The sequence below is a fragment of the Juglans microcarpa x Juglans regia genome, chromosome 5S, assembly GCF_004785595.1.
Source record: "Juglans microcarpa x Juglans regia isolate MS1-56 chromosome 5S, Jm3101_v1.0, whole genome shotgun sequence".
NCBI lineage: Eukaryota > Viridiplantae > Streptophyta > Magnoliopsida > Fagales > Juglandaceae > Juglans > Juglans microcarpa x Juglans regia.
The window spans coordinates 5,069,598-5,087,331 of NC_054603.1; the positions used below are offsets into that span (position 1 = coordinate 5,069,598).

At 35.4% G+C, this 17,734-nt stretch overlaps 2 protein-coding genes and 1 pseudogene across 2 annotated transcripts; 1 reads left to right on the plus strand and 2 right to left on the minus strand.

Moving 5' to 3' along the window:
* Positions 1-5,665: 5,665 nt before the first annotated feature.
* On the plus strand, positions 5,666-8,802 carry LOC121268029 (glutathione S-transferase T3-like). Its single transcript, XM_041172133.1, has 3 exons — positions 5,666-5,937; positions 7,526-7,965; positions 8,053-8,802. Exons 2-3 carry the CDS (start codon positions 7,528-7,530, stop codon positions 8,416-8,418), a joined length of 804 nt encoding a protein of 267 aa, XP_041028067.1. The 5' UTR covers positions 5,666-5,937; positions 7,526-7,527; the 3' UTR covers positions 8,419-8,802.
* A 220-nt stretch (positions 8,803-9,022) lies between these two features.
* On the minus strand, positions 9,023-10,179 carry LOC121267992 (annotated as a pseudogene).
* Positions 10,180-10,956: 777 nt separating this feature from the next.
* On the minus strand, positions 10,957-16,647 carry LOC121267993 (glutamate receptor 2.7-like). The gene is made up of 5 exons (XM_041172089.1): positions 16,347-16,647; positions 12,933-14,215; positions 12,494-12,800; positions 11,963-12,360; positions 10,957-11,457 (listed from the first exon to the last, which is right to left on the minus strand). Exons 1-5 carry the CDS (start codon positions 16,576-16,578, stop codon positions 10,957-10,959), a joined length of 2,721 nt encoding a protein of 906 aa, XP_041028023.1. The 5' UTR covers positions 16,579-16,647.
* Between the last annotated feature and the right edge of the window lie 1,087 nt (positions 16,648-17,734).

Genomic DNA, 17,734 nt, shown 5'->3' on the forward strand with positions numbered 1-17,734 from the left:
GTTGTTGTTGTTTCCGTACCGCCCGCACCCTTCTGATTGTTCCAAATCAAACGACGAAAGTAAAAAAGAAAACAGAACCTTAGTGATTCTTGTGTTTTTTACTCGCTTGACTTCTCGATCCATTATATGTGCTTGATCGCCGTTAATTAGCAGTGGTACGTACGTTCAGTAGATATATGTGTCTGTACGTCAGCTAGGTTTCACGCTTCTTGTGCTTGAACTCATTTTATCATCCACCAATAATTAGTTTCTTTTACCAAATGGGAGACTTTTGTTGTGAAAAACGCCCACCAACGAAGGCAAACAAATAAATTAGAGCAACGATGAAGAAACATTAATCACATGTAGGCTTTCAACATAGTAGGCTTTTCAACCATTTTTACTCGGGCATTGCTCCCTAAAATTCATGGATTTCTTGCAATATAAGATTGAATGCCATAACTCTTATTTGTATTTTTTTTTTTTTTTCCTAATCTTCTTATTTGTATCATACTTCTAATATTGGTGTTATTGGAAAATCAGCAGTATGCAAACTCTTTGATAAGTGCTCCACTACTGTGTTTGCATGCCTGCTACAGGCTCCATAATAAGCACATGCAGACTAGACAATAATCAAAAGATCAAAGCACATATCAAGCATATATGTGTGTGCAGTAGTCTATTTTCTCAATTTTAATAGTGGGTATATCGAGACCCAATACATCAAAGACCCGAGAACAAGGATCTGCAAGGTGGAAATGGAATCAGAATCAGCATGCAGCCAGTGAGGAAGTGTCCAGGAAGTCCTCAAAACAATGATTAGAATCAAGGCAATGATAATACCCAAAACAATCAATTTTATCTTCATATTTTGGAGCCACATCTTCATTGTCATCTCAGTTTCCTGTTGCCTAAAATCTTGGTCCTGGAATGCAGAATCTATATATATCAATTCATCAAATTATATACTCAAATGTATTAATCTCAAGAGCTTAGGAAGAACAAAAAGGGGAAGACCAGTTCTATTAAAAGCTTTTTATTCTTTTTACATAAAGAAAATTGGTTTTGTTAAATACGGTAATTTTAAGTTCAAGCATTGTAACTAATATAACAAACAAGCTACAGTACAAAAGTTATTGAGATACATGCATGTTTCATGAATTAAATAATATCCCTTAAAATAATATTCCTGATTCTTTTGAATTATATATATGAAACTACGTCTCATATAAGGAAGATTTGTGGTGATTTTTCTCATTATTCTTAACAAATGGGTAAAGACAAAGCAAATCAAAAACCGGCAATCAAACTTTCCAATACTCAAGTTAAGATTAAATTTTTAAACAAAAGATATCTAAAAATAACACCATATTTACATTTCACCCAAGCCATTATATAGTAGCAAAAATATGCCCAATGGTCTTATATATGATAAAGATATACATCTTTACCTTGCTTGTTCATCACTATAAACTGGTTCATAGGAAACATAGGTCTTATCCTGTGCAAAAACAAATATTATTATAAGCAAATGATTGATATGATACATGTAGACTTCATAAGAGAACATCTTCTGTCCAAAACAACAAACTTTTTAAACAATAAGTTTTTGATCTTTAGGGTGACAACCCAACCCCATTACAACAAATATGGATTTCAAACCTAGGATTATAGTCTGCTATCAATGAGAATTTGATTTCTGGATTTTCTTTGGAAAGAAGTATATATATATATATATATATATATATATATATATATATATATATAAATTCCAGTTGTTTCCACCATTTTGGCCACAACTCCTCCTTTATTCAAGTCTTTCTCTTCCTTCTACAGCACACATAGTGTGGTAGCTAAGAGGATACTTCAAATCTATAACAAAGGGGAACAGAGGCAATGAAAAATAGAGGCAACGGTGAACGGATTTGAATTCTGGATTTTCCTTCGAAAGAAAGAAATATTTTGTAAAAAGAAAAAAAAAAAAAAAAAAGCTTTCTTGAAAAATTTTGGTAGATTAACCGATCGATCAAAAGAGCCAACTTGATAGCTTTGGTATCTCATGAAGATATTTGTGTACAAGGGGACTTAAAAGTCCAGTGGTTTCTATCATTTGGCCACAATTCCTCTTCTCCTCAAGTCAAGTTGCTCTTTTCCTCCTACAGCACACAGTGTGGTAACTAAGAGGATACTTCAAATCCATAATATAGGGGAATAAAGGTGACGACAAACAGAGGCGATGACGATGGGAGGCGATGCTGATGACAAAGAGTATGGGTGTACAAGAACTGACAAAACCGGCCGCAACTGACTAGAACCGGCTAGCGTGGGGTAGATATTTGCTCAAACCAAAGTTTGCCAGTTCGGTCCCCTTTCAACCCAATGAAAAATTGTGAACCGGCCAACCGGTTCTGCCATATTTTTTTTTTTTTTTTATACCTATATAAAAACGATGTCATTTTACTTAAATGAGTGAAACCGTGTCGTTTTGGGCCCCCTCAATTGAAAAAAAAATAAAGTAAACGATCTTGTTTCATGATTAGGTTAAGATCGCCCATTTCTCCCTTCTCATTCTCATTTCTCTATGCCGTTCTCTCAGCTCTCTCTCTCTCTCTCTCTCTCTCTCTCTCTCTCTCTCTCTCTCTCTCTCTCTCTCAACTTTTAGCTCTCTCAGATTCTCTCATCTCCCTCTCAGCACTCTCGTTGTCGTCCCTCTTTCCCTCCATCCATTTACGCCGTTTCAAGCTCTCATCCCTGATTCGTTGAGGTTTGTTGATGGAGATCGGGGTTCTTTTATTTTTCCTAGAAAGGGTACCAATAGTGTTGTGATAGTATGATATTTTTTGTGAATCGTTTGATATTTTTTGTGAATCTTGTAATTTTGTGAATCCGTGATGATGGAGTTTGAGTTTACGTGTAACTTTGTGAATTTGTTTCCGTGTTTCTCATTCCTCTCTCTCTCTCTCTCTCTCTCTCACACACACACACTTCTCGCCACCGATGATGCCGGCAAACCGACCGGAAGAAAACTGAGATCAACATCGATGGTTTTCTTCCCCTTCACCGGCCGGTTTCGGTCGAGATAAACATATCTTCAGTGTATCTGTGTGGTTTCGGTTTTGGACGGAAACAGCACCGAGACCTTCGGTTTTCACCCCTAACGAAGAGAATGGGGACTAGGGAGGGCTAGACTACTAGGGTTTGGTCTACAAAGCAACAAACTTAAGGTACTTTAAAACAGGTTGGGTTGTGCGGGTTGAAACAGATGTTTAACGGGTTTGATCCAAAAGCTAACTTAAACCGCTTTTTTAGTTGGGTCGGGTCAGGTTGTTCGGACAAACCGAGTTTCTTTTTTCCTACACAAGCCTAATCACACAACACACAATTTATGTGGTTCAGCAAAGTGTCTAGGTCCACAGAGCTGTATAAATTTTATTGATTTAGAGGAGAATAAAATCATACAATCTCAACTCACTATCTCTAAGGCCTTTTCTCTCTCAGAACATATACTCACATTTTGACTCTCTTTGTTCTTACTGAAAACTGCTGAAAAACATGTACAAGAAGTCAAAACGTAACATATATATAGAAAACAATGCTAGAGACCCTAATTGACAAAAAACACGTTCTTGTCGAGCATGCCACAAGCGAACCACCAATGAACTTTGGCTTGAGCGCTGTATCGAGCGCAACTCAAGTGAACACTAAGGTTTGTGGTCTGCTCAAGCCCACTTTTGCGTGAGACTAGAGCGAACTCACAAGTTGAGCTTCGCTCGAGCGATAGTTGAGCGAACTCACGAGTTGCATCTTTTCTACTCACGAACCAGGCTTAGCTAAGCCTTGTCACCTCTGCAACTCACATCTCCCGTCTTTAGACTAGAAAATGCTACAACATAACTGCTATCATAAAGCTGTCCTACAGAGATAAAGTTTTTCTTCAGATTTGGAACGTATGTGACTTACAGTAAAGCCCACACGCCCCTGTTCAGGAGTGGGATGCACACATCACCCATTCCCACTACTTCTAGTGCATCTCCATCAGCCGCGTACATCTTTCTAAAATCAACAGCAATATAGTTATGCATGATTTCTTTATGTGAGGTGCTATTAGGCGTGTGCAACGGTCGATCCGGACTGGAGAAACTGACCACACCGAACCAAACCGAGAATAAGATCGGTCGATCTCGATCCATGTTTTAAAGGACCAAAAAGTTTCGGTCAAGTCCCGATCCAGAATTTTTTCACCCCGGACCAGACCAGACCGAGTGAAAAATAAAAATAAAAAATATATATTTTATATATATTATTTATATAATAATTATACAATTTATTATGTAATTTTCATCTAACATATCACCATTAACAATATAAAATTTTAAATATGTTATTAACACTTGATAATATTCTATCAATTAACTATTATATAATATTAATTAGCTAATTATATAGCAATTATATAAATTAATAATATAATTTTCATCTAATTTATTATCATTAACCATATAAAATATTTTTTATTATGTTAATTACATAATCCACATTAATAAGTCACTTAATTTTAATTTAGTAATTTAAATAATTTTTTTTATTAATTGGTTTTATAAAAAATAAAAACTAAAAAAATAATTAGGCCGGACCGATAGCTACCGGTTTGGTTTGGTCCCTATGAGAGTTCAGTCCAGAAAAATGATGAACCGAAAATGTTCGGTCCATCACCAGACAGGACCGGACCGACCGATTTGCACCCTTAGGTGCTATGGAATGAAACCCCTGAATCCAACACTCAATCATCAATCGAATTGTGCACTGCAAGGATTAGCGCATCTTGTATTTCTTCTGCCATTGCATTCATAGCATCATTCTCAGCACTATCCTGATTCCTGCAATCCTGATTTAAGCTAAGAGGTGGGCAAGTGAGATGGATAGAGTATTTTGCAATCGAAGCCAAATCTTGCTCCCAACAAAAATTTCTGACCTTGTTTGTGACTCAAGAATCACTAAACAGAAAGTTCACTCTACGTTTGCACAACAGATCGCTCGAGCAAAACTCAAGCAAAGAGTTCGCTCGACACATGCTCAACATCATGTGATTGCTCGAAGGAACATCAGACAGAGAGTTCACTTGAATCTCGCTTGAGCAAATAATGAAATCATCGTGAAATTAGGATTTCTGTCCTACAACCATATAATATATATATATATGTATATGTTTGTTATGAATAGTATGGCCGGTTTGAACTGTGTACCTGAAAGTATATTTTGTTTGTCATTACTCAAGATAAAAAAATCGTCTGCAATTCTATGGACGTAAATACGTTGTCGAATTACGTATATTTTTGTATCGTGTTATTAATTTCTTATTTTTTTTTATTTTAATTTCTTGCATGGGTCGTTTTTAACAACGTCACCTGCAATGGGCTTCTTTTCTTTCTAAACAATTTTCTCCTTGTATTCAAGATCTTCTATAGTATACTCATGCTGCAAATATAAAATTGCAAACAAATAGTAATGATTTATATGCAAGTCAAAGGTAAAATACTTTTTCAGAAATTACAGGATATCAACAAAACCAACTAAAAATCATTTGTTATATTCACACACAGAGAAAAATATTTTAATCACAAAGAAATTTTATAAAAGTAAACTTACAAATTGACGTTATTTGTTTTAGTACGTTAGATTGTAAAGTATATCTAAGAGCATCCCCATCCGGTTCTGCATTTCTTCCCCATCCCCATAATTTAGGGATTATTTTAGGGTTTTGGAGAAAAATCATTTCCATCCTAATCCTCATTTTGCGGTTTGTTTATATGGTCTCTACAGTCGTTCCCCATATATGGGGAACGACTGTACATCCACATCTCCACTTGGTTGTTCTTCGTCCCGCAAAAACCCTCTCCATCAGTGTGCCCCTCCCTCGCAACACCAACGAACGCAGTACACACCTCCATCGGCATTCCTGTAAGTTTTTTACTTCAGTTTCAAGAAATCAAAACCGTTTCTCATTTTCCCTCATTTTCCTAGAATATCTCTCTCCTTCTATGTTTCTCTCTTCCCATTTTTCTTGCCCCCGACGCCATGATCAAGGTAAGCATACCGATGGAGAGCAACTATGTCTTTGGCTCGGTGAATTTTTCGTTGTTTGGCTGTCGAGAAAGTGCTGAGCTCACTTTCATTGTTATGCATTTTGGTTCTGATTTTTGTCACTCAGATTCAGTTTATGATTTTGGGGGTTTTTAGAGAAAACCGCTTCATCAATTTTATTCTTGCTTTGCCATTGATTTCTCTGTGTTATTTTGGCTCTCTTCACTGTTTGGCTGCTGAGAAACACCATGGAAAAAAGCCTACTGTTTGATTTGTAATTTTTCTCAGTAGTTACTCTCGTTTAGATTGAGGTTTTGGGCTTTTTTGAGGAAACCGATTGAAATTGCCTATGACATGCATTGCCATTGATTTCTCTGTATTATTTTGGCTCTCTCGAGTTGTTTGGCTGTCGAGAAAGTAATGGGAAATTAGTTTATATTTTTTTTTAATTATTCTGTTTCTCTCATTGCTGTGTTGACTGTTGAAATGCCGAGAATTTCAAGAAAAAATTCACACGGATTTTAGGGGTTTTGGGTTTTGAGAAAAATTTGGTGGAATTTGTGATTATGGAATGTGTGGGGTTTTTGGATTTGAGGAGAATTTGGTGGAGTTTTTAGTTATGAAATTTGTGAGGTTATTGGTTTTGAGGAGAATTTGGTGGAGTTTGTGGTTATGGAATTTGTGGGGTTATTGGTTTTGAGACCATTTTGGTGGAGTTTGAAATCACTATGGAATGTGATTTATCATTTTTTTGTGGTTATCCATTCATTAATTTGTTGTTTTATTGGGTCATTTGCAGTGTTTCATATCTCTCGGGGAAGGGGCTGTTATTAGGTTATGATGATGGTGTTATAGTGCTGCGGTTAATTCACAAGTGTTAATAGGACCCCAACGATATGGCGGGGTACTCTTCACCCAGATTGTCATATTGCAGTTCTGATACTTTCCAGAAAAGGCAATGGACGTTCGGGTGGGGTTTTGCAGCCATTAGATGTGAATGGCTCCTTACTTACGCATGCTGTCAATATTTCCACCATTCTGAGCCTCATTTATTTATAAATTCGATATGAATGAACCTGATGGGAATGCTCTTATTTAGTATTATTGCGATTTGCATTGTTGTTTGGTTGTTGTTTTGTGTGAATATGTGAATTGGTCAGTTCTATTCGATTGTTTTTTTGCTGTGTCATTGTTTGAAAAAGTTATGTTGTGATAAAAAAAAATTATGTGTAAATTAAACACCCTCGGTTATGATGATGACAAAGCCTGGTGGGGATACAGGAAATTTATGGTCATTTCCTCAATGGCTAGGTAATTCAGACGGCCAACAAGTAGTGGCAACCGGTTGTTGCAGCCATGAAAGGGTGGCCAAATTTCGTAGATGTTACCACTTGGTTCTTGAGCCGGCTCTTGGAAAAATCCCAAACTTCATACTTAAGTGTCTAACATTTCAATACATTTTTAGAAATGGATTCACAAGACCCTGGACATATGTATTTTACCAACCTTCTGAGTGAAGATCCTCAACTAGACCCCACATATGGTGGGCAAAGTGGAAACTCTCCTATGACTGTTGATGACTCTCCACCCCTACCCCATAACTATCTTATCGGCATTAGGAAATCAGTCAGGGGTGCGAACTTTACTCCCGAGGAAGACAAGTTACTTGTCTCTGCATGGCTTAATTGTAGCCTTGATGCCGTTGAGGGAACATACCAAAAACACTCTCAACTTTGGAAAAAAATTTATGAATACTTCCAGCAATTTAAAGAAACTACAAATGACCGGACCATCAAGTCTTTAATACATCGGTGGTCGGTTATTCAAAAGGCCATAAACAAATTTTGTGCGAAACTAGCGCAAGTTGAAGGGTTGAATCAAAGTGGCATGACCGAGCAAGACAAGGTAGAATATCCATACTCTTACTTGTTTTATGAATATTTAATTTTTTTATACATTGGTTTAACATAAACTTTTTGGTTTATATGCAAGTTTGACAAGGCGAAGGTTATGTACACATCGTTAGAAAAATCCTCCTTCCAGTTCGAGCATTGTTGGCACCCGTTAAAGGACCAACCTAAATGGATTTGGCGTTCCACAAATCCAGATCCAAAGCGAAGGAAGACGATATCCCCGTCCCCGACCCCGACTAGATGTTCAGGCGCTACGGTGGACTCAGTTTTTGAGCTAGAGGCGGGTAATGTGGTAGATAACGAAGTGGTCGAATTGGACCGACCAATGGGAAGGAAAGCTGTGAAAGGAAAACGAAAGGCCCAAGTCTCGTCAGCACAGGAGATTGTTAGGATCAACAAGCTGAAGTATACGCTTTCGGAGAAGTCACGTGCTCAGGAGAAATAGTATTTTCGTGTCAAGGCTGAAAAAATGAAGTATGACAAGGAGAAAGAGCTAAATTTCATCCGTCTCGAGGATGAAAGACTGAGGTTGGAGGCCGAGAAGATGAAAAATGAGAAGGAAAAAGAGTTAAATAAAATCCGTCAAGAGGACGAAAGACTGAGGTTGGAGGTGGAGAAAGTAGAGCTCGCTAAGAAGGATGCGGATCAGCGCATTATGATGATGGACGTGAGTGCCATGCCAGGAATGCAACGGTTATATTTCGAGCAACTGCAGAGGGACATCATGGCGAGACGCAATGATGCAGGACATTTGGATTGATTTTTTTATGTAAAAAAGTTTATTTATTTCATCATTTTTTGTTTCAGACAATGATGGATGACAATATTAAGACAATTTATTTCTTTATTTATTGAGTTTTTGAAACAAGGAAATTGCCTATTACAATTTCAGAAACTATTACATATTACCTAAAATATAATCACTACTAACATAAAAGAACTACGAATTAAAACAGAGAAATCAAATATAGTCACTATCACATGAAGGAAATATCAATCAATTTTTCGACATGTCTACTGTTGGGAATATTTTTGCCACTGATGTTCAATTAGATCTGTTTGGAGCTAATAATGTGCCGATGTGTCTCTAATATTATGATGACTTGGATGAAGTCTGTAAGCTCAGTTGTATGATTGCGCAAGAATTGGGAGACTTCATCATCAAGTTGATCATACTCAATGTTCGATTCCTCACTATCATCACGCTCGTCTTCAATGATCATATTATGTAGAATAACACATGCTTTCATTATATTTGTTAGTTCCTTGACTTTGAACATTCAAGAAGGTCTACGAATGATTGCAAATCGTTGTTAAAGTACCCTGAATGTACGCTCGACATCTTTTCTTGCGGATTCTTGTGCTTTCACGAAATTTTTTTTCTTATTCCCTTGTGGTGATGGAATTGTCTTGACAAAAGTTCGCCACTTGGGATAAATACCATCCACAAGGTAATACCCCATCTCGTAGTGGTTGCCATTGATTGTGTAATTCACTGGAGGAGCACGTCTTTGGGCAAGTTTCGTGAAAATAGAAGATCTCTCTAGCACATTAATGTCGTTATGTGAACCAGACATGCCAAAAAATGCATGTCATATCCAAAGATCATATGAAGCAACTGCTTCTAAAATAATAGTTGGTTCATAAATGTGGTCGGAGTACATACCTTTCCAAGCTGCGGGACAATTTTTTCACTTCCAATACATGCAGTCAATGCTTCCCAGCATTCCTGGGAATCCCCATTGTTCACCAACCGCAAGCAATCGAGCAATATCATTGGCATTTGGAGACCGCAAATATTCATCTGAAAAAACACTTACTATTGTCTCAGAAAATTTTTTAAGGCTCTCCATTGCGATGCTTTCACCAATATGTATATATTCATCCATAAAATCTCTAGTAATCCCATATGCCAGCATTCTAAGTGTTGCTGTTATCTTTTGCATAGAAGATAAACTGAGTCTTCCGGCATTATCTCTTCTTTGGACGAAGTACGGCTTGTAAGACTCAACCTCATTTAGAATACGGAGAAATAGGGGGCGGCTCATCCGAAATCTCCTTCGAAATAGATTCGAGGGGTATACTGAATTTTCTGCGAAATAATCGCGAAATAGGCGCTCGTGCCCTTGAATATGATCACACCGAATAAACTTACGGCGTTGGAGATTGGCACGATGCCTCGATGACTATCTATCGACCTCGTCATTAAGAACAACATCCAATTCATCTTCAGTTGATAAGTATGTGAGTAATTTGCGAAAGAATGTATGAGTCATTTGACGAAGGGAGTGAGATATCAGGGGAGACTGTTGAATTTCGGTTCTTTAGATTAAATGAGACTTGAGTTTGTGAGAATGTGAATACAAGAAAATGCGTATTTATAGAGGAAAAAATTATTGTTACATATAGGACAAAAAATGTTACCGTTTTAGAGAAGACAAAAAAAGTTAACGTTTGAGAAAAGACAAAAAATATTACCGTTGGAGGCAGGACTTCAAGATGTTACCGTTTGAGGTAGGCCTTCAAAATGTTACCGTTAGAAAATACACATATTAAAAAATATTTATTATTTTTATAATACGGATTTCGGTTTGAAAAATAATACTGTATTTAGTAGTCCAAATTGTATAGATATTTAGTAGAATGTGAAATTTGAAAAGAATGAAGATAATAAAACAAAATAGTTAGTAGTTAAGATTGTAAATAGAAGTGAGAGAAAGAAATAACAAATAAATATTATTTAATATAATAGAGATGGGGAATGGAGAATGGGATATAGAAGGTTTTTGAAATATGAGTAAAATTTAGAGAAAAGTTTTAAGAAATATACTTTTTAGTTAAATTATAGAGAATTTTATGAGGAACTGGATGAGGATGCTCTAATGTACTACCTCAAACTACGTTAATTTGTAAATTTATTTTTATGAGATCTTTTTACAACGGCAACCAGCAGTTCTCATATAATGTATGTATATTAGCTTAATTAATACAGCATTTCAGCTTGTGTGGTGGCAGGCGACGAATGACGATCCTCAAGTTTTGAAGTGCTGATGGGGACTTCCTCCCTCGAAGAACCTTCATTTACATCCGATGTGCCTTCTTTTGTAACTAATATGCCAGAGGGACTTCCAGGATTTCTATCTGCATAAAACTTTCTTATGAGACTAACAACTTTCTTCCAAACGCTTTCGTTGCGGCCTGGAGTTGCATTTCCTTCGAAAGCATCTTGAGGTTGCTGACGACTTTCTGGTGTGCGAATTAGGGATAGTAGAAGACAAATGGTAGAGGTGGCAAAAGATGTTACATAGAGAACCCAAAAGTTCTGGAGGTTCAGGCTTTCAGGTCTGCTGGAAGTTGTGTTGGTTGAACACTCATCTGAGGGAATTAACCATTCATCTTCCAGTAACCTTAAAACTCCATTCTCCGACAGTTTTAGAATAGCTTCAGAAAAATCCCTGGCAATTGGCGAGCCTTTCTGGAAGACCTGAGAGGAGAAAAAACAGATTTCTATAATTAATTAGTTTCTTTAGTATTAAATTAAACAGTTGAATAGAAATCAGAAAAATGAAATTAGTTTTGGCCACTATATATAGACTCCTTGATCCCAGATCAATTGTTTCTCTGCGGACATGGATTGATAATCTATTTTCACAATCATAATATATATAAATATATATATATATAGGTATTATAAGTGCATGATTTAGGTTGAGTTTGATAGTGAAGTGATCTAAGATATTTTGTGAATATATAGTAGTAAAAAATTAATGATAGAATATTGAATAGTAGTAAAAAGTATTAATAAAATAATAAATATAATGCTCCACTACCCAAACTAGCACTTAATACTTTTGTAGGTATTAATGCACAAAAATTTTCGCACCATGCATGCATTTTGGGGATCTGGGTGAAGTGAGGGAGGGGGATTTTCTTCTGATCTCTAGAAAACTTTTCCTATGGCTTGGTGTAATTTTCAAGTTAGTACTTACAAAGCCCAATCCTCCAAATCTGGTGTTACGTATGGTGGCTGTGTATCCTTTGCAGAAGTGTTTGAGGAAAACTTTCTCATACGGGAGTTCAAGAAAGGCAGCAGATATATTGTTGCTTTCGAATTGGCCTGGGTAGCTGTATTCACTGTTAACGGTCACGATATTCTCTGGTTTGAAATGAAGCACCTTCTCCATGTATTTCCTTACAAAAGAATCGCCATCGCAACCAACTTTCATGTTGTTCTTTATCAACCACTCAATGTCCGTAACGTTTCGTCGCAGTTGTTTCACAGTGAGCATTGAAGACAGACTAGCAGTGTAGCTCGAGGTCAGGATCAACACGATAAAGAGCCAGACTGCAACAACCAAGCGTGTGTAATTGTTGTGGATACTTTCCCCTGCAAAAAGAAGCCGCATGCGTGTGGTATATATGAGCACTAACCCGCTTGTTCATACAATAATATCAAACATATATATTACTGATATAGAAATCTGCCACCTCAGTCAGTATATAACTTAACTGGTACTTACTATGAGCAAAGAAAATAGAAGAGAAGGTAAACCAAAGTGCTGTGCTAATCTGATCCTTCCAAGAGCCATTAAATTCTGGATTGTATTGACGCTCCAGGATCCAAACTATGAGCATAGTGTACATCAAGATGGCACCGGTGACCACCCACATTTCCCAGGTGAAAGGCTTAGCAAACATCAATGGTGAGCTATCAGTTTTTTCTGGAACTATCATAGCCAAACCTGACTCAGCATATGGAAGAGTAAAATCTACAGATTGAAACCGATCAGCAAGTATGGTCACATCACCAATGATAGCATCGTAAGTCTTTTATTGTAGTTCGCCGCCCCCATGCAGGACATGACCACAAGCATAAAATCATAATCAAAACATTTAAACAAAATCTTAAATAATAAACATTATAATCAATGAAGAAGGCTTATAAGAAGAAGTCGGTACCTTATTAGAGACACATTGAACCAGCTCAGTGTAGGTGCCATTGAATGCCTCAAATTCGTATGGCAGCTTATACCCTAGAAGCTCAAGCACCTTCCAGAATATTTGAATGCAGAAACCATCTGCATATTTTCTGTCATTCGGTTTCTCCCCATAGTCAACCTTCACAAACTTCTCAAACGTTGTTCTACCTGGAACCCCAATTTTAAGGGGCTTGGCATCAGTAGGCATGTCCCAACCTTTTGGAGTCCGCTTTAAGTTCCCTGGCCAAATTACTGGACCGGACAAATTAGAATTTGCAGTATCATTGAGAAACGGGCTCATGGAGAAACCAAACTCTGGTCTCCAGAAATCTATTTCTTTGTATCTCTTTCCAACCACGTTTACAATTCTCAGAATAGGAGTGTCTGAGAGCTGGCCTTCTTCGAAATGTATTTTGCCACTTAAACCAGAGAATTTACTTGATAACATATAGTCTAAAAAAAATTTTGGACTGCTAGAATTGCTAGTCATTCTCTCTATCGCTTGTGTAACCATTTTAATGCTATCATATGCTCGCAAAGCGTAAATTCCAGGGTCGAAGTTATCTTCATCTAGATATTCAGCTCTGAATTTTTTCCGGAATTGGCCTTTGAAGTCTTGATACTCAGAATTGCCCATCTCGGGATAGTAAGCCTTAATTCCTAATGCACCTTCCATAGATGGAATAACGGAGTTATTGACAGAGTCCAGCAAGCTTGTAATGCTGTCTGAAATTATCCAAGCTGATTCACCCACAACAAGTCCCATCTCCTTAGCTTCTCTGAACAAATAAGTTGCCATATCTAGTGATGAATGAAGGACCACAAAGACACGAGATTGGGTTTTCATTAGCTTAATCAGCTCTTCTTGGACAACCCTTGTCGGATCAGACACAGAAGATACTGGTGGGAGAACCAAACGGTACTCAATCTCCGAACCAACATTTTGAAGAGCCTCAGATAGAAGTGCAAACATGCCGGAGTCACTGCCATAGGCATCATCTTCATAAATCGCAATGATCCTTTTCCAATTGTATGCATGAACAATATCTGCAATGCATTTTATCTGTTGAGAACCATTTTTAGCCATCTGTATCAAGAAAGGCCAACGAAGCTGCATTAGAGGTGGGTTCATGGCTGGTGCTGCAAACGAAATGAGCGGAACATGAGCTTGCCCTCCAACAATTGCAACACGAGCTGCTTCCTGCCATGTGTGTATGCCAATAATCACTTCAAACTTTTTGATCTCTCTAACAATCTCTTCGGCTGCAACAAAATTTTAATAAAATGAGTTGGTAATCAAGAACAGTGGGATTTTCGATTTGGCGTTATTAAAAGAAAAAAGAGAGAGAGAGAGATTAATGTAAATCATTTCTCATGCATCATACAATAACAGAATTTGCACGAAGATGGAGTTGCTTCTTTGGCAGAGCTTTAAAGGATATGGTGCCAACTAGTTTAATTTAAGCCACACAATACTTTTAAGCAATTCAAAGATAAGATGGTACGTTTGGTTAATAAACTTAGTTATTATAATTTTTTTTTATTTTAATATAAAATATAATAAATAATTTAATTTTTTTAATTTTAAAATAATAATAATATAAAAAAATAATATTTTAACAATATTTTATAATATCAATTCAACACAATTTAATCAAACCTAAATAGCGGAGAAAACCAAAAAGTTGCGGTGTACCCCTTTCTTACGTTATAAAGACGAAATTGCCCTTAAAATCCATAAAACGACAAAATAACTATGTTAAATTTAAACAATAATCTGTAATTAAAACTATTTATTATAAAAACAAAAATATATCTTTATTTATTTTTTCTTTTTTTCATTTTTTTTTCAATTTTTCTTGTAAAAATTTCTTCTTGCTTTTTTTCTTATTTTTTTAATTAATTTATTTTTTAAAAAATGATTTTTCAAATTTTTGAAAGTTTTAAATTTTTTTTTAAATCGTTTTACTTTTCTTTTCTTTTTTTTTGTTGAAAATTTATACTCCTTTTTTTAATTTTTTATTTTTTAAATTATCAAAGTTATAATATATTATGTCAAATTTTTGAATGAGGGAATACATTTCTTTTTTTTTTCTTCAAACGTACGTACTGTAATATTGGGTAGGTTTTGTCCCTCAACTTGATTGGTTTAGGTTTTGTTTTCATTCAGCTCGCGCGCGCGTTAAATGCGATAGATTGTTTAACAAAGTCGAATTTCCATCTTAAGATTTATATCCCAAAAAAGATAAAACAGATGGGAGAATATGTTCACGTGAAACAATTAATTGGAATGAGATTTGATGCAAAATTTTTATTTTTATCGTAAATAACTAATCACAAATAAATATTTTTCTTGTAATAAATTGGATTAATTAATAGTATTGAGGTATTTGACATATTCAATAATATGGATAGGATTGATTAAGATCGACTCATTTACTATTTGAACTAATACAATCCGAACCCATTTTGAAAACATGAATTACCAAGTACCTCTTGCAAGAAAGAAAATACTCTTTAAAATTAACAACCTTTTTGAGAACATATATAATTACTCTCAAATATTATTAGACTATTTTATTATTAATTACAAATTATTCACTATTATTTTAACTATTATTCTTATTATTATTTATAAATTATTTGAAATATTCTTAATATCTAAACGGAAGTCACTCGCTATATTAAAATAAAATGAAAAGAACAGCAGTACGGTTTAAGTACGTTAAAGCTAGCGTACGAGCATCAATTTAACAACAAATAAAAGGCAACTATAGTTATAAAACAATATTACATGATGCGCTCATCAGTTTCCTGCAGCTTGTAAGGTGTACGTACGTCCTTCTTTGTAATTGACAAATTTATCTGAGCTGATTACATTTTCGCTCTTGCGTTTCTGGTCCTACGCCAACTCTCACATGTACTGGAATTTTTTTTTAAAAAAAATAATAATTAAAATCTACATCTTCCTACCTGTTTAATTTTTTAAAATAAACATGATTTCACACAAAGCTTTGTCTTGTAACTTGGATTCAATAATTTGATGTTATTCATTGTCCATACTTGATTACCTCTATACATATTTTAGGAAATATGATGTGCATGCATAGAAAACCAAGGTAAATACGTAACAAACGCACAAATCTTATATTAGAGATGCACTGAATCAAAGTTTGTAGAAAGATATATAATTATCCCCAGTACTTATCTTTTAGTACTATTTAAAAGAGAATGATTAAGTATTTCAATATATAAATGGTTTGGTTTTGTTTTCTAATTCCCTTTTTTTGCTTTTATAATTATCTTTCATTATTTGATTTCCGACGGCAAATTAATCTAATTAACATCCTACTGTTAACAAAATGGGTACTGATAGAGATTAATGACGACATACCGGCGGCAGAAGTGACACTAAGCTGGGAAAGAGAGACTTCGTGAGTCTTTGAATGGCTGTTGTAGTTTTGAGCTGCAATTTCCATGGCGACTTTCTCTTCCTTCCCAATACGGGTATTAGGATCAATGATCATACCGATACCCGTAACTTTGGTTTTGGTTTCAGCTCCATTGGAGACGATAAGGAGAAAGAACAGTACTACAGGGAAGAGCAACCATGCAGGATATGGCATTTTGGCGATATTGTATTTTGGGAATTGTGGCTGTTGTTAAGTGGGGATTCTAGGATAGTAGAATGCATGGTCTGCCATCTATATTTAAGACAAAACATGTATTTCCACGAGGAAAAATATCAGGGTGGAATCTGGAATCTTTGACTTTGCTTGCCTTCCATGAAGTTGCCTTCAAATTTCCAACGACGGAGGGAAATCGATCCCACGTTATGAATTAATCACAGTAAAAATTACAAACATGATCAATTTAATGTCATACTCAGTTGGGGTTTGGAAGGTTGCTGATCACATGATAATATTCTTTCTTCTTCAGCAATATTGCTGAAATCCAGTAGTCTTTATCATGCATTAAACTGCATCCATGCGAAGCTAGCTAAATACATAAAGGGAGCTGCTTCACTCACGAAATTAAATTGTTACCGAGTGTTGTAATTTTTTTTTTAGATATTTCTTAAATCCCTTAAATATTTAAAAAAAATTATAAAATCATTAATAAATATTTCTTTAACCATTAATTTTTTTTGGCAAAATATCTGTCCTGATTAACATAACTCTCAACTTCTAAAATGAAGATCTAGAGTTCGAAACCCTTGTCCCCAAATGTATATAAAAAAAAAAAACCATTAATTTTTTTATAAAAAAAAGTATCGATAGCCACTCTCGGTGAACAGAATGGCGTTTCCCATGCATACATAAATTGCTTCTTTAGAGCATTTACATTGTTTTATACATATGCATATACAAAATCATCTCTTTTGGAGACTCATTTTGTCATTCAAGTAAAACTCTCACATTGACTTTTGCATATTTGAAGCAAAATTTTTTTCCTAAATGTTTTTTTTTTTTTTAAGAGTTCGCAATTAGCACCTAGTAGAAATTCCATTATCTAACCTATGCTTAAAAACAACAATTTCATGCATCTAAATTTAGCAATTCCTATAATAAAATATATCAAATTTAGATACACCAAAAATGAATCCCATGTGTTCATAAAATAATCCCCTTGAGATGTTAGAGAGAGAGAGTGAGAGGAGAGAGAAATAACGAGTAAAATATGTCTTGGAGAGTGAATAGTAAATCTTTAAATTTACATAGATATTATGTATTAGAAACTAAATATTTGAAGATATACAAATTGATGTAGAGAAATTTAAAC